Raw genomic sequence first — 13,401 nt, forward strand, 5'->3', positions numbered from 1 at the left:
CGCGGCCGGAGCGGGGCTGCGCGGGCGCAGGCGCTGCTGCTGCAGCTCCTGCTGGCGGGGCTCGCGGGCTGCCTGAGCCGCCGGGACCTCTTCCCCTTCGGCCCCTCACAGGGGGACCTGGAGCTGGAGGATGGGGACGACGTGGTGTCGCCCGCCCTGGAGCTCAGCGAGGCTCTCCGCTTCTACGACCGTTCTGGCATCGACTCCATCTACGTGAGTGGCCGGGCCGGGAGGGGGCGCCGGGCGGGAAGGGGCCGCAAGAGCTCTGCCGGGCCGGCGCGGGCGCGGGGCCACGCTGGGTCTGCGCAGCCCGGGGTCTCCCTCGCCACCCGCCACCGGTCGCTGTCACCCGAGCGCGCGCGGGTCTGGGACGGCGCTGGGTGCGTCTCACTTCGCGCGCGCCTGTGGTCACCCCGAGATCCCGGGACCCTGGGCGGGGCTTCCTCCCGCGGCCGTGGGCTGCGTCGCCCCCGGGAGGTCTGTCTGCGTCGGGGCTTTGTCCTGCGCCTTTTTTTTGAGAGTGAAGTTTTGAATTTAATAAGGAAACGACAGTATCTTGTATATACGTTAATTGGAAATATTTTTACTCCCACACCACCCCTTCGGTACTGGGGATGAATCTTAGGGGTTGCCTCCTCAGCCCCCCCCCTTTTTTTTTCAGACAGGGTCTCACTATGCAGTTCTGACTGGCCTTGAACTTTCTACGTAGCCCAGGCCGGCCTCGAACTCACAGCGATCCTCCCGCCTCAGCCTCCCGAGTGCTGGGATTGCAGGCGTGCGCCACCACGCCCAGCCAACTCTATTTTTTATGTTGAGACCGAGACCTGGTAAATTGCCCAGGCTAGCTCTGAATTTGCAGTCTACCTGCCTCAACCTCCTGAACAGCTGTAAATCACAGTCTGGGCCAGTGCGCCCCAGTGCCCAAAGCCGAGAGCAGGACATGCGTGCGGGGAGCCCTGCAGGGCAGTGGCCGGAGTTGGGTCCCGGCGCGCGCGGGCCTGGACTCCGTGGTCCGGGAGTAAAAGGCGCCCAAACCCGCTCCCCGACCCGGGAATTGAAGTGACTGCCCGGATGTGTGTTGGCAATCAATGCTTCAGCCCTCTTTACTTGGGCCCGGTTCGGAGTCCAGAGGTCAGGCTTGGGAAAGCAGGGCGCCCGAGTGATCCAATTTACTGTGGCTGGTTTTTGTCACCCTGAGGGGGCCTCAAAGGAGGAGCTCGCGCAGGTGACCCTTAGTTCTCTGGACCTTCTGCAGAGCAGGCCCGGGCTGGGGCCTCTCACCGTCAACTTGGTCAAGCCCTCTTGTGCCACTGCCCTCCCCAGCCGCCCGCCATGTGGCTTGCATGTGAAGCTGTGTGCATTCCAGGGGGGCGGGGGCGGCACAGACGTCGGCCGGGGCGCGTCCTGCGGGTGAGGTGGCTGAGCCACGGACGACACCACGTGATGCTTGTTGGCTTTGCCTGAAGGAATGAGTCTGCGTGGGAACGCACAGTTCTGCGCCCTTCATGGATGCTTAATTTTACTTTACTTTTTTTTTTTTTTTTTTTGTACTGGGTGTTGAATCCCGAGCCATCATACTGAACTATTTTTCCATCCCCACTTTTCAAAAAAATTTTTTTTCTTTGGTCTTTTTGAAGTTTTTTTTTTCCTCTACCGGGAATCGGACTCACGACCTTGCGCATGTCAGGCAGGCGCTGTGCCGCTGAGCTAAATCCCCGGGCCTTTTGGTCTTTTTGAGACAGGGTCTCGCTATGCAGTTCGGGCTGGCCTTGAGCTCATTCTGTAGCCCAGACTCAGAACTCGCAGATTCTCCTGCCTTAGCCACCCGAGTGCTGGGATTATAGGCGTGCACCATGATGCCCGGCCCTCAAAATTTTTTGAGACTCTCTAAATTACCCAGGCTGAGCTGGAATTTGTGATCCTCCTGCGTCAGCCTCCCAGAGTGCAGGGATTATGGGCTTGTGCCAGCTTGGCCTGGCTAAGTATAGCCTTTTCAAATGCATAGAATGACATCCGCAAGATTACCAAATACGTTGAAATACAGAAAGCACGTTATACGGAGTAGTATACAGGCTGACTTTTTTTCCTTCTTTAAGTAGTGCTGGGCCTTGAACTCAAGCTAAGCTAGCCTACATTCATATGGAAGGAAATGCTAAATAATCAGTTAGCAGTTACTATTTTTTTTCAGTTAGCAGTTTTTTACAAATGAAATTTCTTCTTATTTAAATTAACCCCCTGGAATCAGTCGGTAGTGGAGGGCTGATCCAGGGTGGCCTTGTCAGAGAGGGTAATCAGTTCTCCTCTCTCACAGGCGCTCTAACACACAGGCCCTGGCCATAAGTTGCTATCTAAATGAGTGACTAGTCGATAATATGATAGTTTCAACCCTCCTGTCACACTAGCCATTTCCAGTGCCTGGCAGCCTCTGGTGCTCAGTGGTTACTCCGTGGGGCAGTGCTGCATTGGAGCATTTCTGTGGTTGCGGAGAGTGCTGCTGGACAGTGCTGCTTCTACCGGCCAGCGTGGGCTTGTCCTCCGCATGGTGATATTAGAGCGTGGTGTACCCCCTTCGGCCTCTGTCTGGGTTATTCTGTTAGCATCAACATCTCGTGGCGCAGTCAGCGGGGAGGAGGGCCTCCGCTGCCCCACATGGTGGCAACAGGCAGGGATGCCGGGAGCATGAAGACTGGGGCAGATGATGTGGAAGGTCATGGGACATGGGGAGGAGGTCTGTGATAGGTGGGTCACGCCATCTACAGCTGGTCACCAGGCATGCCTGTTTTTAGTAGGGCAAGTGTGACTGGTTTGCACAATGGTCTAGACAAACAGACAAGCAGACAAGGGGAGTTTGGAAGTGGAAACCATGCCATAGCTGCTGGTTCACCCCATGTGTGGGAATGAGGGCTGGGGGGGATCTGAGAGGTGATCTGAGATGCACCAACAGGACCAGGGCACAGGTGGGATGGAAGAAGGCGGACAGGGATAGGTGGTGGGGAAAAGATTAGCCCAGTTTGTAAATGCAGTGTTGGCCACACATAAGGGGATCAGAGGTGGAGATGCCCTGAGGCCAGCAGACCCTTAAACAAGCAGTCAGATGGGGGAGGAAGTGGAAGCCTGCTTTACAGTGGGAAGGAGGAAGGTAAGATGCAGAGTTGACTTGGGAGTCCTAGAAAATGATGCTCCAGGATGGCCTTTCCCAAAGTGCGCAGGCACCCTGGCTGCCTCGGAGACTCTCCAGGGTCCAGACTCTTCCAATAGTAGTACTGAGATGCTTTTTATGCTGTCATGCACATACAGTGGAGCTCAGCAGAGCTACCATACTACAGGCATCATAGCTATTACCTCAGATCAAACTTAGAGCCAGAGATGAGAATCCGGCCTTACAATACACCAGATAGCAGATTTATTTGCAAAAATGTAAAATAATGATACTTACCTCCCTCAATATTTTTGGTTTGGCTTACTTTCATTAAAAATATTATTCATGTTATTGCTTCTCAGCCTTTTGGCTAAGATCAAGTGAAAAATATTGTTTATGTTAACACGGAATAGGTTCATTATTTAAATGTTAGGAATTGTCTTAGTTACTTTTCTTATTGCTGAGGGAAAATCCCCAACACCCACAAGTTAAGGGAGGAAAGGTTTATTTAGCTCACAGCTGGTAGAGGTTTCAGTCCATAATTGGCTGGCTGGATGGCCAGGTGGCTTGGCAGAAGGGGATCACCGAAGAGCAATGGTTCATGGCAAGCAGAAGACAGCAAAAGCAAGCAAGCAAGGGAGAAGACAAAGCTTTTTCTGTCCTTTATATTGTATCCAGGGTACCAGGATTAGGGCAATACCAAGGCAGTCAGTGGGCTGATTTAGTAATCACACATCCTTAATCCCAGCGTCACACACTAGATTCAGCCACCTCTGAAAAAACCCCAGCTGTGCCTCATGAGGCTTTGGAGGGACATGTAGACCCAAACCATAACAGAAATGTTGAAATATTTTTCAGCTTTAGTTTTTTCATGATAAGTGTTGGTTATAGTAATATGTATAAACACAAGCTTTGGAATATCTTCAAAAGTCATTAAGAGTGTAAAGGATCTTTTTTTTTTTTCTTTGTTTTTTTGAGACTGGGTCTCACTATGCAGTTTAGGCTGGTCTGGAACTCTGTAGCCCAGGCTGGCCTCGAACTCACAGTGATCCTCCTGCTTCAGCCTCCCGAGTGCAGGGATTACAGGTGTGCACCCCCAGGCCCAGCTGGAGTGTAAAGATCCTGAGATCTTTAGTGATGGAGAGTTGCTGAGCTGGTGAGATCCATACCTCTCATGCCTAAGCCTCCTTGTGACAGATGTTCAAAGGTGGGAGGAAAGTTTTGCTGGGAAATACACCCTGGGAGGGGCAGGTACCACCCTGGTTTCCAAACTTCCTCCTATGAGCCACAGCAGAACCCCTACATGAGGAGGTCTGATTGTTCCTTTGGATAACCTCTTTTTCCACTGGACATTTCACATGAGCTGTGCCACCTTGGCCAGTGAACCTTGCACTCACAGGGCAAGAGTTCTTCACAGTTGTAATAAGGTTATACAGAGCGGTAAACATTTTCTTCCACTGGAATTTGATCATCTCAGTTTATTTGTGCTGGTTATCTCACACTGGTTGGAAGCCCTCATTGGAGGTAAAGAAAAATTTCCAGAACATAATTAAATTGCATATTAAATTATTTGTGTTTGATACATAAAAATGGAGAAATGAATTAGTTATTATTTAATATGTTTTATTTTAAAGATAAAATCCTTTGGGCCATGGAAAAATAATAAAAGGATGTCTTTGGTAGGAAAAAAATTGTGTACCTCTATCCTCACTTATCTTCCCCTGCCTACCTTTCTTTCACACACGGATACACATTACACACACACACATACCTGTAATTGTTCATATGTAGCATGGCTACACTTATGGGCTCATAGGAAGTTTGTTCATTTGCTAGTCAAATTAACCGTTTGTGTGTGTGTGTGTGTGTGTGTGTGTGTGTATGTCTTTGAAATGGGCTCTCGCTATGCAGTTCAGGCTGGCCTTGCTCATTTTGTAGCCCAGGCTGGTCTTGAACTCACAAAGATCCTCCTGCCTCAGTCTCCTGAGTGCTGGGATTACAGGCGTGCACCACCATACCCGGCCTAAATTAATCATTGATGAATCACATTGACCAATTTATAATTGAAGTCAAGTCACTTCATTCATTTGCCTTTTGTTGTTCTGGTCTTTTCAAAAAATGAAGAGGTTTGACAGAATTATACCTAAGACCCATTTTATATTGGCTTTACTACTCTTTGGTTGAGTTACCTGATGCTGAGCAAGCACATTTACTTTCTCAGAACACTTTTTTTTTTTTTTTTGTATGTGTGTGTGAAACGTTAAAGTCCATCATTTAGTAATTCTACAAATATTTAATTTGTTCCTAATATGCTAGGTACCCTGATATACCTCTGTGAGACTTTGGACATGGAGGTTGAAAATAAGACCAGTGTATTGGTCAGCTTTTCATTGCTGTGACCAAATACTTGAGATATATAATTTAAAGGAGGCTTTATTTTGGCTCACGATTTCCAAGGGTTCAGTCCCTAGTCAGCTGGCTCCAAAGCACAACCATCCTTTTGAGAGGACATGGCAGAAAAAAGCTGCTCACTTCATGGCAGCCAGGAGGCAAAGAGTAGGGGAAGAGCCAGAGATGGAAGAGGCCAGAGACACTGTGTATCTTTCCAGGTCGTGAGCCACTGACCGTCCTCCAACCAGGGCCCATCTCTTACCAGCACATTCAGCTATGAGCTCACCAGTGGATTAACCGATGGAGAAGACTGGTGCCCCATGGTCTGATCCCCTTCCACGAACACACATGTGACCTTTGGGAGTATTTTTGAACAATCCCTAACAAGTTTGTTTTGCCTTCACAGAGTGCCCTGCGTGCTGACAAAGATAGCATTAGACAGTGCTTACGCTGACAACTGAATTGCTCCTGGCTGTGTTGAGCACTCGGGAGAGGCTGAGGGTCCTGTGGGGCTGGATCAGAGTGAAGTGCGGGTGGTACAGGGGTCCTGAGGCCCTCCCCTGCAGTGGGAACTAAGGGATGGTAAAGATTAGCTCCAAGGGAAGGGCAGGAAGCAGGAGTGGGATTCATATGAAGTCATTGTGCTGCATGTGAGACCCTGGTCAGTGCAGGGCACAGAGCTTGGCACTTGTTCGGCACATGACAGGTGTGCGTGGGAACAGCGCTGCAGCAGGGCCCTCTGTGCCTTGCCGTGAGTGCCAGGAGCGGCCTCCTTACTGCGAACCTCATGCCATCCAAGGCTTTTCCTTTGAGCTTCATGAAAGGCAACCCTCTCCCAGGGGTCTGCACAGCTTCAAATTTGTGATCCAGCCTAATAGGTGCATTTGCCCTTGTGCCACCGTCTGTCCTTCTCAGGATGGCCTCCAGCTGTCTGGCTTTCTTTCTGTTCCTGGACCTTCTGTGTTGGTCTTGGTGCTTCTCTTTCCTCTCCCAGGCTGTCTTCTGCCTCAGGTCCCAGCTCTCCAGGGCACTTCCCTGACCTCCGCATTGGTGACGCTCTTCATCTCGGCACCTACAGCTAGCTCATTCATTCATTTGTTTATTTGCTTATCGCCTGTCTCCCCTGTGAGAGTCTGAGCCCCGTGAGGACAGGCCATGTCATGTTCACAGCCATCTCCCCAGTTCTGGGGTGGTGCCTGTGGACCCAGTGAGCCCTCTGTTGAACAAGTGAATGGATGGATGGACGGATGACTGTGGGTGTTGTAACTTTATCCATGAAGCAGTGGGAGCCCTTTGACATTTCTAACTGGGTGAGTGACAGACATGATTTGATTTGATTGTGTTTTGTTTTGTCTTTTTGAGACAGGGGCTCGCCATGCAGTTCAGGCTGGCCTTGAGCTCACTTTCTAGCCAAGGCAGGTCTCTCAATGATCCTCATGCCTCAGCCTCCTGAGTGCTGGGGTTATAGGCATGCGCCACCACACCTAGCTTGATTTGATTTTAAAAGGTGACCATTTTCTTCAAATAAACTGCGGGGGGGACGAAGCAGGAGAGAGCTGGTAAAGGTGAAAAGGAACTTTGAGACAAAGCAACCAAATGCAAGCGAGGCCTAGTTTGAGTCTGATTAAAACCACCTGGCTGTGAAAGAGGACTTCCCGGCAAACCACTTTTCTTTTCCCTGTTTTGTGGTTCTGGGGATCAAACCATTCTCACATTGCTTTCCTAGAAAAGGTATGCAGGGAAATATTGACAGGTGAAGAGTTTTGATGTCTGGGATCAAAGGTGGGGGGCTTGTGGGGAAAGCGCAGATGAAATCAGAAGCAGAGCCTTTTGGTAATTGTGAGAGCATGTGGGGGGTTGTTGCACTATTTATATATGTTTGAAAATTTCCCTGAAATTAAAAAAAAAAGTGATGCTGCCACCCCATGAGGACTTTGCAGGGGGGGGCGGGCAGAGTGAGTTCCACGGCTGGACAGTGTCACCAGGGTCTAGTGCCCGGTGGGGATGGAGGTGGGGGCCGAGGGAGGGGGTCCTGATCTGTTGGGAGGGGGAGATAGCAAGGCTAGTTTGGGACTCTGTTTCCTTTGAGACATGTGACGGCCCTGGAGGTGGCTCAGGCAAGAGGCGTGTCAGGCCCCAGGATGTAGGGAGGAAACAGTCATCTGCTACCGGGGGGCTTGTCAAAGTCCACTCCGGGGTTAGTGCCAGAACTTGAGCTCACATCTTCGGATTCCTAGTTCAGTGCTCTTCGTACTACCGCATGCTGAGTGCACCTGCCCTCCTTCCCTTTTTACTTTCATGATGTTCTTTTTTCTTCTAGGACTGGGAATTGAATCCAGGAACACTGAGGCACACCCCAGCTCTTTTTCATTTTATTTTGAGACAGGGTCTCACTAAAGGGTCCGTGGGATCTTCCTGCCTTTGCCTCGTGGGTAGCTGGGATTCCAGGCAGGCACCACTGCACCAGGCTCATAATGTCTTATCAGCTCTTGTTCCTCACAGACTCCTCAGCCTGGCACGTTGGGGACACAGTGGGGAGTGACAACAGCCAGTTTGACTCTGGTGATCACCACTTCATTGCTTGTTTAAAAAAACCAAGCTGGGTCCTCAGGCCCTAAATAGCTTTTGAACTGCTTTGTCCTTGGGTAGATTTTTTCTTTCCTCTCCCTTCCTTCCTTCCTTCCTTCCTTCCTCCCTTCCTCCCTCCCTCCCTTCTGTTGTACTGGCAGTCAAACTCAGGACCTTGTGCTTTCCATGCAGGCACTGTGCTGATGAGCTATATCCCTGGCCTTCCTTTCATTTTTCAAACATTATAAATACTTTCAAGCACACACAAAAAGAGGAGAAAGTTGTATGCTAACACTCTTTAGACACATTTCCAGTTACAGTCATGTTAACAACTGTTAACATTTTCCATATTGATTTCCAGTGGGGACTGGAAATTTTCCATATTTGTTTTACCAATTTCCCTTTGCTGAAGTATCCAAAATAAACTATAATCTTTATGATATCTCATCACCAATTCAAAAAAATTTAATTTTTTATAATTTTTAAATTTTTTCATCTTTTTGAGACAGGGTCTTGCTATGCAGTTCAGGCTGGCCTGGAACTCACTTTGTAGCCCAGACTGGTCTTGAACTTGCTGCGATCCTCCTGTGTCAGCCTCCTGAGTGCTGGGATGACAGATGTGTGCCAGCCACCACACCTGGCTGATTCAGTGCTTTTTTAGAGAGTTGTGTAACCATCACCCCTATCTAATTCTATGTTTTGTTTTGTTTTTTTGGTTTTTTTTTTCCGGTACCTGGAATCAAACTCACAACCTTGCGCTTGCCAGGTAGGCACTGTGCCGCTGAGCTAAATCCCCAGCCCCTAATTGTAGAACACAGTATTTTTGTCACCCCCAGGCAAATCCCATACCAAGTAGTCGCTTTTCATTTCTCTCTACCCCAACCCCCGGCATCCACTAGTCTATTTTCTGTCTCTATGGATTTGCCTGTTCTAGACAGTTCACTTATAAATGGAATGTGTGGTCTTTGTGACTGGCTTCTTTCACTTAACATAATGTTTTCAAGGGCCGTCCAGGCTATAATGTGCATCAGAGCTCATTCTTTCATGGCCTAATAAAAATCCTTTGTTATGACTCTTACACATTGTGTTTGTTCATTCATAGCTGAAAGGACATCCAGTTTGTTTCCCTTTTTTTTGCTATTTGAATAATGCTGTTGTGAGCATTCACATCTAAGTCTTTGTGTGGATACTGCTTTGAGCTCTTGAGTGTTTGAGAATACCTAGGAATAGAATTTCCTGGCCATTGGATAACTATTTAACATTTTGAGGGACTGTCAAGCTGTTTTCCAAAGACAGCACTGTCTTACAGTCCTGCCAACAATGTTGGAGGGTTCCAGTCCCTCCACAGCCTCATCACCTCTTGATATTTCTGACTTGTTTTGTTTTGTTTGGTTTGAGACAGAGTCTCACTATGTAGTTCAGGCTGATCTTCAACTCACTATGTAGCCTATGCTGGCCTTGAACTAGTGATCTTCCTGCCTGGGCCTCCCCAGTGCTGGATTGTAGGGCTATACCACACACCCAGCTCTATTTCTGATGTTTTGATTTATAGCCACCTATTGGTATAGTACCTTATGATTTTGATTTGCATTTCCCTGATGGTTAATGATAGTGAACATCTTCCTTTGTGCTTGTTGGCCTTTTCTACACTGTCTTTAATTAGTTAATTAATTAATTTATTGAGACAGGGTCTCTTTATGTGGGCTGGCCTCAAACTCACAGTGATCCTCCTGCCTCAGCCTCCTGAGTGCTGGGATTACAGTCGCGTACCACCGTGCCCTGCCTCTATACAGTCTTTAGAGATAATTAAAATTTTTTATTTTTATTATTGATTGATTGATTTGTCTTTTTGAGACAGGGTCTCACTATGCAGTTCAGGCTAGCCTTGAGCTCACTTTGTAGCCCAGGCTGGTCTCAAACTTGCAATGATTCTCCTGCCTCAGCCCCACAAGTGCTGGGATTACAGACATGCGCCACCATGCCCAATTCTTTGATTTTTAACTGGGTTATTTGCCTTTTTATCCTTGGAGGTTGCATACTTTTTAACAAAAACGGTTCATAAATAAAGTTGTACATTTCAGAATGAATCATATCAGCAGGCAGCTTGTGCGGTTATTGCTCGGCTGGCCATGGGGAGTTAATGGCGCTGAAGCGCTTACAGCCAAGCGCTGACAGCCACAGCTTTTGTCAGGTTATGTTTTAAACCCAACAGGCAAGCTAGGGTTGGTGCTCTGGCTTCTCAGCTGCAGGGGTGTCCCCAACTTTTCACCTAATGGGTTCAGCACCCTCTGATGACCTTTGCCAGAGTCAATTATTAAATTCAGAGCTGCAAAATGGTACTTTATTTTTTGTTGTTGTTTGCTTATTTGTTTCTGTCACCTTTTGCATTTATTCGCTGACATATTTGGTAAAGCGGGACTTTTCCTCATTTCCTGTAACTTTCAGGTTGTACTGCAATAGGGCTCCCTCTGGAAAACCAGCAACAGAAAGCATTAAATGTTTAACTCTTTCCCTGTTATTTCTGATGTTTAGATAAGGGCAGTATGAGGCTCCCCTTGCCACAGGTCAAGGCCTGACTTTGGAACCAGACTTCTAAAGAGGCACTGCCACAGCCTTCCTTTCCCAGAGACTGGGGGATGGCACCAGGCTCTTCCCCGATCTTTTGCAGGTGGCGTCTCAATGGCAGGATTATGACTTATTGCTGAAAGAGAGACTCTAGCGCGTTTTAAATGTGGGAAGGAAGGTCATCTCAGGTAGAACTTCCTGCGGAGGAGGTGAGTAATTGACCCAAGATCTCTGTCTAGAGGTTAACAGGATGAAGTTGAAACCTGTGACGGTTGCTCTGACCTTCAGGCTGTGCAGAACCTTTACTTGGTGATCCTCCTGTGTCAGTCCGATTTGAGCCAGAGCCTTGCAAATCAGACTTCTGTTCTGTCACTTCTTAGGCGGGTGAGAGCCATGCACTAACACTCATTTTTTTTTCTCAAACCACCAATGAAGGTGCTGTTACTGCCCCCTTTACATGGTTTGATGAGATAATTGGATTAAAATGCTTTGAAAACTGTACTCTGTAGAGATGAGGCTTCAGGTCCGCCTCTGGGCCTGGGTCAGAAATTAACCGATTTCCACCTCAGTCGTGCCATGGGTATGGTTATTTACTGGCCTTGGTTTTGAAGTTTTTCTCTTCTTAGGCCCTTTTACTTCTCTGGCTTTTTTCAGGCTGCCGCGGCCTCACTGAAGGCCCCGTGCTTCTTCCTCGACTCTTGTCCCGGCTTCTCTAAACAGAGCAGCCTCAATGAACAGAAAGTGTGGGTTATAGACTTCAGCGGCTGTGGGTTTGGATCTTGGTTTTATCACTGTGCGAACATTAAGCTCAGCTAAGCCTCACCCTTCCCTAGTCTTGCATCTGTGTGAAAAGGGTGGTTGTATTAAATGCTTGTTATATTAAACTTTTAAAAATGCAAACGGCCACTGTAAAGGACCTCGAACTCAGCATGCACTCTCTGTGTTTGTTGCTTTTCCGTTCTTTATTCTAAATTATATTGTCTTTCGTTCCCTCTGCCTCCTACGCAGAGAGTTGGCTTTCCTGCAAGTTGCATTGTCTTCTCAGCACAGCTTTTGCATTTCTGAAACCACTGTGTTGGCTTCTTGCTTGTGCTTGCCGCCAGCATTCCCTAACCACGCTGGTTTGGAGCAGGCTTTCCCAGCTCTTGGAGACTGCTGGCTCCTGGGCTTCTTCAAGCGGAAAGGATGGCTGTCCTTTGACTTCTATGTGCATTTGAATATAAGAAATCTAATCTCTTTTGGATGTATTGAGGACAGGCATTTAGGTTTTCTGCAGTGACTCATTTAAGAGGGAAATGAGAGGGGAAGTACTTTTAAAAATGGAAACACCCTTCCATTCTTAGTTAGTTGTTCTGTCCATCCCCTTCTTGTCTGTGGGGCTGAGACAATTGTACCTAAGTGGTTCCAGCTGTTAACCCTGCGGTGCCCGGGCATTTTCTTCACTCCAGGGTCTTTGTGATATAATTGACATTTTCTACCCCAGGGCAGCTGATGAAAAGCCATTTTTGTTTGCTTTGTGCTTTGGAGTGAGTGGGTGGACTAAAGGGGCCAGCTGGAAACACAGGGAACTTTCTCCCAGTGTGAACTGAAATTGGAAGCAAAATTTCAGGGCAGTGTCTACGCTGGTCGACATGCAAGAAGTGTTTTTCAATAAGTACATTTTTATTCTTTATTGCAAAGTCACCGAAAATATGCCTAGGCATATTAGTTTGAGTTACTTTAAGAGATCCAGGTGTGGTGGCACACGCCTGTAATCCCAGCACTTGGGAGGCTGAGGCAGGCAGGAGGACTGCCTTGAGCTCGAGGCCTTCCAGGGCTACAACATAGTGAGTTCAAGGCTAGCCTGACTATACAGTGAGACTGTCTCAAAAAGACCCAAGAAACAAAAAAGACAATATAACATTACAGTTGTTACAGTGCTTCTAATGAGGTTTCTCAGGAACACGCTCAGCCCAGGAGGGTTTTGCTGTGTGATCTATGGTACAGTGCCAGTAGGAGTTAGGGCACCTGAGTCAAGGTTCTGATGTGCTAATTACAAAGGTAGAGAGGGGTAGAGAGGGTGAGTCCTGCTGGGAGGTCAGCAAGGCTCACAAGGAGGAAAGAGCTATGTGCACAGCATTGAGGCAGGATGATCACAAGTTCCAGCCCCTCCTGGCAGTTCAGCGACTTAGTGAGACCACAGTCTCAAAATAAAGAACTAGAAGGGCAGGACCTCTAGCTTGGCGCTCGGTAGCGTACCCTTGGTAGCATACCTCTGGGTTCGAAGCCCCCCAGTATTGCTGTGGAGAAAGGGACTTCGGCAAGGATGCAGCTGAGAAAGGGTCTCCGAGGGGAGAAGACCGCGGATTCAGAAAGCCTGGAGTGTTGGGTCGGCCGGACACTGTGCGGGTCTGGAGCTATAAGCAATTGAAACTTTTTTTTTTTGTCTTTTTGAGACAGGGTCTCACTATGCAGTTCAGGCTGGCCTTGAGCTCACTTTGTAGCCCAGGCTGGTCTGGAACTCACAACGATCCTCCTGCCTCAACCTCCCAAGTGCTGGGATTACCGGCATACGCCACCACACTGGGCTCTCCTTGTTTTTTTCTGAGACTTTTATTGTTTCAGGTCTTAACATTTAAATCTTTCATCTACTTTGAGTTAATTTTTGTGGTTGCTTTCTGCAGGGGTCCATTTTTCTTTCATGTGGAGATATCCAATCTTCCTATGGCTGTTTGTTGAAGAGATTTCCCCACCTGTCC

At 48.2% G+C, this 13,401-nt stretch overlaps 1 protein-coding gene across 1 annotated transcript in view; it reads left to right on the forward strand.

The window, feature by feature from the left end:
• Nid1 (nidogen 1) overlaps window positions 1-13,401 on the forward strand; it is a gene marked incomplete at its 5' end in the record, with an annotated part of 81,748 nt that continues 68,347 nt past the window's right edge. The window contains 1 exon segment of the mRNA XM_013504725.1: window positions 1-213. Within this exon segment, the coding sequence (XP_013360179.1) occupies window positions 1-213 (213 nt within the window).

This window comes from Chinchilla lanigera, unplaced genomic scaffold, assembly GCF_000276665.1.
Source record: "Chinchilla lanigera isolate Chin_1 unplaced genomic scaffold, ChiLan1.0 scaffold00091, whole genome shotgun sequence".
Classification (NCBI taxonomy): Eukaryota; Metazoa; Chordata; class Mammalia; order Rodentia; family Chinchillidae; genus Chinchilla; species Chinchilla lanigera.